Here is a 10,843-nt window from a genome sequence, read left to right as displayed (position 1 = left end):
GTGTGGATTTTTATCAATACATTTGTGAGTGCTCCCCTTGCGGCCTTCCGCCTAAATAAAATAAAGTAGTGTGTTACCTAATTATAACCGCCCCAATTGTTGTGTATCATTCGCCACTGGAGCAGTCAACAAATGACGAACAGTCTCCAGGAGTGGCGTAGCCAGGATTTGTGTATGGGGGGTGTTAAGCATGCCGCCCCCCTCCCCCCCCACCGTATTACAGTGGGGGGGTCCGGGGGTCCTCCCCCGGGAAAATTTGGATTTTAAGGTGTAAAATAGTGCTATTTTAGCCGATTTCGGTACTTAAATTTAAATATTGTAATGGTAAAATTTTTATTAATATTAATATGAAATTTGTTTGAATGATGAATAAGAAATTAATTAATGATTTGATGCTGGGGGGGGGGGGGGTGTGAACCCCTAACCCCCCCCCCCTGGCTACGCCCCTGGTCTCCAGTGTGACTTACATTATTTAAACGTAATTAATGTAAACTTGTTGAATCCAATTCCTAAAACGTATCTGATTATTAGATTAATGCTTATTATTTAATGTGTGAATTTAGAGCCACTTTCAATCTCTTATTAATTTAATAATTTCCGAATAACGGAACTTTGGAAACTTTGGAGCAAGAGGACGCTGAGCCCTCCCCTCGCGCCAGGGACAGACGCCAGTACCGAGCGACTCGCGGATCGGGTCAGACGTGCGTCCCACGGGGAGCCTTCAACCTTTGTCTGCACCGATTTCATTCCTGGTAATTATAGTCACTCTCCAAAATCTTTTTGTAATTAACTCTCCGTGTGCACCCGATCCTTTTACGGTGGACGGCCTATCCCAGCCGCGTAAACGTGAACTCCCCGCACAAGGCATTGCGCGGGACAGTGTAGCATACGGTGTGGGCCGACTCCCGCAGTCACAGACTTTTGGTTAATCGCCGAAGTGCACAGGCACCGCCACAGCGACTTAAAGACTTTTAACGAATTTCAAAGCGAACCGCGGTCCACACAGGTGGGCCCGGACGTCGCCGTTCGCAATTTACGGGATTGGCCGACTCCAATCGAACTCCCCCCCTCAACCTCGACTGCCATGAGGACTTAATATTAATGACGGCATGTCAGAGTGCCCATTGTCAACCTAGTGTAATTTGTGTAGGGAAAAATTGTGTAACTGTAACTGCAAGTGTAACTGCCGATTTCAATTAAACGTCCACTCCGCACACTCCGTGTGTGACATGTATACGACAGTGCAAACCAGACTCGTGTATGTTATTTTGTGAACTTCCCCCATCCAGTTAGAGATCAGCATGCTATGCTGTGTACGGCCAGTAGTGTATCAATAACCAGGGATCCCTCACACCACGACCACCGCCGCCGTTCCTAGTGGGCCACACAGGGGCATTCGCACCCACCGACCCACCTCGTGGTTAGCCACAAAGTTAGCCTGGCGCCCTCCCGGACAAGTTTTCCGTAAAAAACCAGCCCTCCCGCTAGGAACTACGCCGGATCTCGAACACGAGAACCTGGACGACGGCACATGTTAAGTATATAACTCTATGATATATACATAAATTAATCAAAATGCAATCAGCTTCAAGCATCTGTAAATGGCAGGTAACTGGCTTTTTATATTATTTAAAATTAACCATATCTACAAAGTTATGTATTACGTAAATAAGTTTATCCCTTAATCCTGACGGCACAATCCTGTGGTGCATGATGCTTGCTGTTTTAATTTAGTAGCTACGTCAAGAGCCAGAACATTACAAAAAGTAGTGACATAAGCATGAATTATGATCGTTTGTGGAATGGGCATGAAAACAATTCTACAAAACTTGACATCAAATACAAAATCATGCCATTAGGATGAAGGTATAAAATTGGATACATTATATGAAACAATCACCCCAAACTCAACATAAACTTTAAATTGCTTCAAAATGCTTGCCTGATATTCACATGTTACAAGAAAAGATTTCTCTCTTCAAACACTAACCCAATGAAATACGTTGAACAAACCTGGGAAATACTTTAATCTTGAATACTGTTGTCCCCTTAAGTCATGGTGGTTATTTGAGAAGGGTGGGTGTATGTTAATTCAAAAAGGTTCAAAGAGTAGAAGGGAATAAAAACTGGTCGGTCCTCCACGATTTGTACCATTTATAAATATTTGGCTTTGCTTTATTGAATTACTGTAAACATTAAACTGGGAGGTTTTCCATACAACCCAATACCCTCTATCATTCACCCCTCCGAAGCAAGCTATGCACTCACTGTTTTATAATTGTGTACCCAGAATTATTATAAAGTTATACACATTAAGGAGCAAACAGTTATTAAAAATCTAATAAGAGACTTGCTATGATGTAAAAAAAAAAACATGTGTATACATAACAAGGAAGCAGGATCAGGTAATATTGATCAATATTAACATTATGTGAGTCTGGTTTAAAGAAAACTATCTATACTACTAACATAATGTACATTACCTTTTAATAAAGTCATCATGTTAAGTGTACATGAACAGACTTTTTGTTTGTTGTTGGCAGCTGAATGTTTGCAGGACAACTGGTATCCTGCTGGCCTGTGACTGTGTATGGTAACTATTGGCCCAGCGGGGTGGTTCGTCAGGCCATATGGGAAGAGAGGGCGTAGATAAGCACTGGGGATGCGACCCTTCAAAACATTTGGCAACAACAGTACTTGTAATGATTTGCTGAAGCCTCATTATATGGAACATTGTGCCGCAAATGAGTTTTTTTTTTACTACCTTGTGAAGAGAATTTAGTTATGCTTTTCAGGGGTTCATATTTTAAAACAGTTTTATTATTGCATTCAGTGTAATCCTTTCAACTTAAACTTTCAGCAGGTGGTTCAACTACCGATATTCAATGCTGCATGCTAGTGCTCCACTCAGTCCCTTATCCCACACCGAGTTCACCACGCTTCACATTTTCTTAGTATGCCCTCGCGTACAATCTCAAGTGCCCCATAAAGACGCCACACTTTCAGACAAACCTCAGTGCCTTGCACCGCCATGCCATGTCATGTCATGTCCAGCAAGACACCAGCGTTGCGTTTTACACAGCTCCATGCCGGGCACACCATCACCGTAGGTTTTTTTTCACCCCTTCCTTTTTTGGCTCTTACTTGAACTGTCATAGCAAGAATCACCCCCTAATTTTTGGTGCCTCTTGGACTGGGCTCTCTCCCACCTTTTTGCTGCACCACGACACCTGTTGGCCAAGATAAGAAAGTTGAAACTGCATGCCCCCACCTATATGCTTTCTTTTGCAACCTGTACGTAAACTCTGAAATTTTGGCAAATAAATCCAAGCACCTATGCCTCTGTCCTGCTCTGCACACACCATCTTCAGGCCTTCTCGCAAACTACTACCTAAACCCCAATTCTCCAGAGTCTTTATTTTCTTTGCCCCAGCACGGGTCTTTAACTAGGTGTTTACCACCTCTACAGAACACTACTGTGTCGGCTGTACCTTCCCATTGTTCTAAAGCTGGTTCTACGTTTGCACTTGATTACAAGATGTAATAAATTTCAACTGGGTATTCGGTTCCCATGTTTCCTTTTTCTCACCATTTTTCAATAATGTAGTGTTTTCTTCTGGTGTGACTCCGCCTTAATTTTTAGATCCAGCTATCCATGTTGTAGTCAACTTCCTCCCCACCTCCAGCGGCACGTGCGAACCATCAAGTCGATTCTGTTCTTAAATATTTATGTCCCCCCCCCCTCGTATTTATGACTTTTTGGCTTTTGTTTTTGTCTATCCCCAGTGAGTTCAAGTACCACCTGCCAAGGATGGAGTCGACACTTGACCTCCCTTTGAAATGCTGGGTTTACTTTAAACTGCAGCTGCCTTAAATTTATTGGCGATGACTGCTTGCCTGGCCTTTGAGCTATCCCCCGACCACTCTGCAGCCGGCTGGCCAAATAAGTCATAAAACAAGAATATCATTGCTAGTAAAATTTCATTCAAGTGAACCTGCTCTTCCTTTGGAACTTGGCTAAAGAACTAACAAAACTACTTCAAAACCGATGCCAAAGGTTTATCATAAGTCTGTGTTTATTTCAACATAAAAAATGTAAAACAGAACATTTCACCTAATCTTCTAAAAAAAATATTAGTTATCTGCTCTAAGAAGTATTGCTATAAGCATGTCAAAAATCAAACTTAATAAATTAAATTAGTTGATTTTATGGTAGTTAAGTTAGTATTTGAAAAATGACTTCCTTTTTTTCAAAAACATATTTTTTCTTAGAAATTGTACACAAATAACTAACATACTTAGCCATTAAAAATTGGATACATACCTAACAGCTGACTTCATTTCTTTACTATGTAAATGTCTTTTATTTTTCCAATTCATAGATTTTTACTATTCTGATGCTACATTTTATAAGTCTTATTATTATCCTTTTTTTTTTAAATAGGGAGAATTCATCATCAGATGTTTATTAAAATAATACATATGTAGGCTGTGTAATATGACATATTAGATTTTATACACATTCTTTAAATCTGTACAATAACTATTCAAATTAAAAGTAACATCAATCCATCAAGCTCCAATATTGTCTCTGGAAACGGACCACTCCCAGTCAGCTATGTTTACCCTGGTATTAATGAACTCAGGGAAATTTAAGGAAGTAAAAAAACCTTTAAGGTACTTAATGTGATGATTTTATTTATAATTTTACTGCTATTGCCTAAGCAGCAAAGTAACAAAACTTGACTTTAATAAAATAAAAAAATGTATAACAGCGTGCTGAAAGTTGAAGTGATTATAATAATCAACATGAAAACTCTGATGGGCCCCACGGGTAGGAGGTCATCCCCAGTTTACAATAAATAACAATTTGCAAGTTCCGACGTATTTCCTCGTCTCTGATGTTGCAAAAGAGAGTCGACGAGCCGCGGCTCAACGCACCCCAGCAAACACACCTTCCCAGCACATCGCTACGGATACGACAGGTGCACGGTGACGCTACAATTACAGCGGGACAAACATCGAAAGGCTGCGAGAGCCGGACAGCAAAGTGCGTCAAGTCTTCCGGGACTTCAACAGGTGCACGCAGAAGAGGCTGTGCTTGTCGCCGAGCAGGTTGAAGGCACTCTGCCTGGCGTCCTCGAGGGTGCCCAGGATGCTGGCGGCGTCGTCGCAGTCCGCGGCGCTGTGCAGCCGCTCCAGCTCCCCCGCGTCGAGGTTCACATCCTGCTCCTCCGCGAACTCAGCCACCCGCTTGGTTTTCATCTTCAGCTTCCTGCGACGAGAAACCATCGGGACACGCATCAACGCGCTGTTTACCGCCAGTGTGGCGTGTTCAACACACACATGCATTAATCTGAACATTTCTGAAACCTAAGTAGAAAATTCAATGCGTATTATAACAAATACTTGAATGTATCAACTTCCTGGTACGTATGCACCACTTCTGACAATAATTCAAGACACATATCTAAGATCACCTCATGATAAATTAACTAAATATTACTTTCAAACCACAGTTATTCAAAAACACCACACTGCAAATGCCTATTGAATTGAAAAAACAAAACTAAATTGCTGTAGTTAAAATTATCAACTATAAAACCAGAAATTGTCTTAAATATTAAGTACAAATTTTGTTTCACAACTATTCATAAGTCAAATAAACACGTTTGAAATGAGTTAGATGATGCTGAAATTTGTTCTTTCATCAAATAAAAGAAAACAATAAGACAGGAATGCTAAGATTGGCTTGCAGTGATTCTTACTCTCCCCAAAGAATTTAGAAAGTAACAAAAAAAAATTGCTCAATCTAAAAAAAAATCAATACCATGGTTTCCGATACCCCTTACCTACTGTTTTATTACAATTCAGTAATAAACATAAACATTTGTTTAAAAAATGCATAGTTCAACATCTTTGTAAGCTACTTCTGGTAAACAAATAATTAAACTATGTATGAGATTTAAAACGTGAAATTATAAATTAAGCAACACTCAGCAAGGTTGGCTCATTTTTGATAACACGTAACAAGCGGGGTTTACCGCAGTCTGTAGGCAGTGATGTTGGCTCCGTGGTGCCGGTTGATCAGCTTGTTGCACAGCGCCCAAAAGGTGAGCGTGTCGGCATCGCCGACAAAGCCCCGGCTCTCCAGGAAGGAACGGAACCTCTCCTGGCCATCCGACGATGCCAGCACGTTGGCCAAGCTCTCCGTGTACCGCTTCCTGCTCTCCGGGGACACGCTGCCACACTTGCGGACACATCCTGCCATTCCATTTAGCACGCAGCCCTGTCGGTCACAGTAATACCAATCAATTTTTCCATTCGATAATATGCTTGCCATTGGGCTTTAGCCCGGTGGCAAAGACTCACCACACCCAATCCTCCTTAACTCTCACAACCAATATCTCCCCTTCAAGCCCATTCCACTCTCGCCCAGTCTCACTAGGAATGATTGCTTCTTTTCATCCGTTCCTCTCCACTGCCTTTGCATCTTCCACTCGTGATCCCCACCCTGTACCCACCCCAATGTAATCTACCAGCTTTCCCCAACCCCTCTCACAGTCTTACCAGTCTTTCTACCTTCCTGCAGTGAGTCCCACCCCAGATGCTTGATCACCACTGAAGGGCCATGCGTCTCCCCCCTCTTCCCTTTCCGTTCTCTTCCATATACTCATCACCCATCTCGCTACCCTGCACGGTACCTTTCCCAGCTCTTTTATTTCCATCCCCTTCTTCACGTCAGTGTTCCGTTTCTGTAACTAACTTATGAGTTATTATTGTTTCAGCTGCTGCTGGGCACAGTTCTGCTGGCAGGCAACTCTTCCTACTTCCTTCACACTTTCCTCCTAATTTTTCCTACATTTCTCATCCAAGTTATTCCACTCCCCAATCGTTCTCATTAGCAGCAAGTATTTCCCTTCTGTTCTCCTCTTTACCACGATGAGCCTACGTGATATTGTACAATATCAACAGAGGGGAGTTGGAAATGCTCAAGCCAACTGCACTGGTAGTAGGCCTTGGGTCCAGTAGCTGGTGCTGGTGAGGCTGTCTAGGGTGATCAAGGAGAGGGAGGTTGGGGCTAGTTGGAAGGAGAACCAGCTATTGGAACAAGTATTAAGGAATGGTGGTAGTATGGGAAAGGTAGTAAAAGAAAATGTAGTGAAGTTGGCTGCTTGGTCAAGCACACAAGCTCTACAAGCATGGGGACATTAAGGGCGAGACAGGCTCACACATCACACGTCTCTTCACTTCTACGCTGCAGGTACAGAACTGGGGTGCAGTCTTTATGTCGGTAACACGCCTCTAGAAGACTTGTAGCTGTGAACTTATCAATTTTATGATGGAATATTAAAGATAAAGGCTCCCTGACATTCCTATACCACTTACAAGGCTGTGTGTTGAATTTTTAATACCTAAAACAACTGTAAAAACAACAGTTTTAGCCTTTTTCACTGTCCAAAAAATACACGTTATAGATGAAACCGTGGAACAAAACATGTATAGAAACATTGGTAGTCGTTATCTATTGTTTATTCAGTTTATGTAGTGTGTAATTGTAAGGAAACACTATTATAACAGAATAAATTTCATAATAGCATGAGAATTGCAAAATTAAGTACAGAAATATTTTTTTTTTCCTTTGGAAATTAGACAGTGATAATTCTATTTTGTGTGAACAGCATAAAAAAAATATATTTGACTCAATCTAGTTAACACAAACATTTTCTAATTTATTAAAATAAGTTCTCTAATGACGATGTAGTAGGATGTTCAGAGATTTTGATAGGCTGAAAAGATATCATGGGTTTACTAATAACATAATATTAAGCAAGAGAGAAACCGAGAGCAAACTCTATTTATACTAATACCAGCCAGTATGAGTGAATTACATAGAGACCTACTTTTGTTTATAATACAGTGTTGTGTTGTGTTAATACTATGATGACTGTGTCCGGGCCTTTATAACCAAGGGGGCTACAGGAGATTAGATGGAGTTTCAAGGAAATAATTATTGTCATTGGGCTAATGCTCTATTCCAAGAAAATTTAAATTTTAAACATCAATTTATGAATAACGCCAAAATTAAAAAAATAAATAAAAAAATAAAAAGGATTTGACGGACTGGCATTTTAAGTCCTGGGAATAGCAACATTCATATCCCGAACTACGTTAATAGCTACGTTGGAGTGGTGATCCGACTGATTTTAAATCATGCAGATAACCGATGTCAATAAAACGTTAAGTTTACTTGGCTGTAAACGTTAAGTGTACTTAGCTGAAGGGTTCAAAAACCATAAACATTAGTTTATTAAACAAACAAGTTATAGGTACTTACACAGTAGACTATAATCGCATAAATATTTCTATAAAAATTAATGCATCATTGCTATTGCTATACAATAATAAACTTCGACTTCTTATTGAATATCTTCAATCTTCAAAGTGCCAAGCAGCCAGGTGCCGACAACTCTCAAACCCAAGAAGCATGCTCAAAGCATTACACAACGTATAACAACATTCACAATGATGAATGTTGTAAACACTTGGCAAAAATAGACAAACGCACGACGGACAAATGCCTATGCTTATATCTGTGTGCATATGGCATATGCACTTGGCATATGCACAAGAACTATTTAGCAGACGAAACCAAAGAACAATGGAAATAAGTAAAAATCTAAAATGAATTATAATGGAGGAGATGCGAAATCCAAAATCCACCATCTTGAATTCAAAATGATAAAAGTTAATATAGAAATTCTTTATCAATTATATAGTATAAAGCGATAACACTTTTTTTTTAAATTAATTTTATTTATTTATTTTTTATCGCGGGAACCTTAAAACAAAGTGCCATTATTTCTACATAATTTGTCTTTCTTACAAATAAATTCAAAACACCCCAATGCCTTATACGCCGAAAGAAAATATTTGATTCCAATATTGAAAAGAATATAACACTTTTTGGTTCTACAGGGTTCTATTTCTCCTTCGAGTTATATCTCCTCTGTTTCCATAGCAACAGAGGTTTCATAACTCCATGGCAACAGATATTTTTGAATTAAATTCATAGAAGGAAGGAATTAGACCTATTAATTTCATGAAAATTGTTGTGTAGTCCAATACGGCATACACAAGGACCCCAAAGCTTAATTAAAAATAAAGTGCCAATTACGTTACGGAAAATGGCATCACAAATTAATACTGTGACACGTGCCGAAAAACCTAAATATCGTCCTTCAAGACCCCACGATTGCATTTACGGTAATAAATATTAACAAATTTTTAAATATTGTACCAGTTCTCTTTAATAAGTAGAATTCAAAATGATAAAATGATAATTTAGAGTTAAATAGTTGGAAGGCAAATGTGTAAGCTTTCCCACAACTTAAATAAAAAATAATTTCATCAAAATTCACCCAATTATAAAAATAAAATGGAATTCATTTGAATTCTAATATACCAAATACTTCTGTAAAATAGAGGTTTAATTCTAAGTGATACCGAAAAGAAAATTTGTGTCTTACCAGGTGTGCTCCTAAATATTTTGTAGTAATGTGATTTACCATCTACCCTTATTGTGGCCATTCTAAATTATTTTTCTTTTCCTTCAATTTTAAATTTGAATACTTCATGAAGAAAGTATATGTTATCTATATCAAATTAACTCTTGAACTAACATAGTTGAACCTCGTGCGTAAAATAAATAAAACATAAAAAAAAGGGCTAAAATATTTTGGTCTGTCATGAAAATAAACTTAATGAATTTCGCGGTAATTTCAAAAAGGCTTTAGATTACTAATCACTTAAGTAAACATACGCCTGATCCTTGAGCTTATAATGTATATATATATTTTATGGAAAAGTTCAGTTATCTTTGACAGTAAATTTTGAATATCTAACGCATAAACAAACAATACTGGACAACAAATAACTATTTCTTGATAGCTACCTATATCTACATTCAAGATCTAGTGCAAATTTGGCAGAAGATTCTTGTAGTAGGTACCCAACTACCACCAGCAAACTTGTATTTCTCTAAGTATACTATATTATATCAGTGAGGTTGTTGTCCCAAGCAATACCTAAAATTTAGTTACACTTAATTCAGATATGATACATTCACTTAATAATAAATAGATAGTACCTACATAAAGCATGAATTGAAATTTTTTTTTACATAGATTAATTTGTTTGGGTATCTGGTATGTATGTAGTTTTAATTATAGAATAAAGTAAGTTGGTTGTAATTTGTAGATCAATCTTAAGACACATAAGTATGTAACTGTACATTATTTTGAATGTGAGAATGTATTTAATTAGGTACCGTAAAACGGGGTGAATAGCAACAATTTTAAACTTTGTAATCTCAAAGTTCATTGGTATATAATGATGTTGCCAACATATATATTTTTATAGTCTTATCTTGGGTGGTAGTTTCTAAATCTATAATGTATATGCGGCAATTAAAATTATTAGTATTATAAATTAATAAATTTTTTGCTGTTGCAATTCACCTCCCGAATGGGGTGAATTGCAACAACAGTGTTTTTGTTATGAATGTTGCTAGTAAGACATCTGGAAGGGTGAAATGCAACAGTACATTCATGAATAGATTTTTATTAAATTATTTTCAAGTCATTACCATCATTAAAACTTAAGAGAATTAAAAAAAAAAGCAAAACATTAGGGCCTAATTTACACAAGTTAACATATTATTTCAAAATAAATGCGCATTGCACTTGTTTACATTTATATATAGCTGCAAATTTTGTGATCTAAATTAACACAGATTTCAAGCCACATCTTATTGATTCCACTTTTCTGATGATGTTGAAAA

The 10,843-nt window shown here is 38.2% G+C and overlaps 2 protein-coding genes across 4 annotated transcripts in view; one reads left to right on the top strand and one right to left on the bottom strand.

Annotated features, from left to right (window-relative positions):
* Nucleotides 1-4,671: 4,671 nt before the first annotated feature.
* LOC134534934 (uncharacterized) lies at nt 4,672-8,674 on the bottom strand. The gene is made up of 3 exons (XM_063373665.1): nt 8,339-8,674; nt 6,045-6,289; nt 4,672-5,275 (listed from the first exon to the last, which is right to left on the bottom strand). The coding sequence occupies exons 2-3, from the start codon at nt 6,269-6,271 to the stop codon at nt 5,056-5,058; spliced, it is 447 nt and encodes a 148-aa protein (XP_063229735.1). The 5' UTR covers nt 6,272-6,289; nt 8,339-8,674; the 3' UTR covers nt 4,672-5,055.
* Nucleotides 8,675-9,062: 388 nt separating this feature from the next.
* The window catches only part of LOC134534931 (cilia- and flagella-associated protein 91-like), a 34,841-nt gene continuing 33,060 nt past the window's right edge, over nt 9,063-10,843 (top strand). Inside the window, exon 1 of one of the 3 annotated variants that reach the window (XM_063373661.1) lies at nt 9,063-9,267. In XM_063373661.1, the coding sequence (XP_063229731.1) occupies nt 9,189-9,267 (79 nt within the window). In that variant the 5' untranslated portion in view covers nt 9,063-9,188. Of the gene's footprint in view, nt 9,268-9,874; nt 10,209-10,843 lie in introns of those variants that run through there. The other 2 variants (XM_063373657.1, XM_063373660.1) reach the window with 2 other exon arrangements.

This window comes from Bacillus rossius, chromosome 8 (assembly GCF_032445375.1).
Source record: "Bacillus rossius redtenbacheri isolate Brsri chromosome 8, Brsri_v3, whole genome shotgun sequence".
Lineage (NCBI taxonomy): Eukaryota > Metazoa > Arthropoda > Insecta > Phasmatodea > Bacillidae > Bacillus > Bacillus rossius.
This window is presented reverse-complemented; position numbering and strand designations above follow the sequence as displayed.

What these genes read in the sequence shown, in the direction of transcription:
- LOC134534934 (XM_063373665.1), bottom strand. Translation starts at nt 6,271, where the DNA reads ATGGCAGGATGTGTCCGCAAGTGTGGCAGCGTGTCCCCGGAGAGCAGG. An exon ending in ATCACTGCCTACAGACTGCG is followed by an intron (nt 5,276 to 6,044) that starts GTAAACCCCGCT and finishes TTCTCGTCGCAG; the next exon opens with GAAGCTGAAGATGAAAACCA.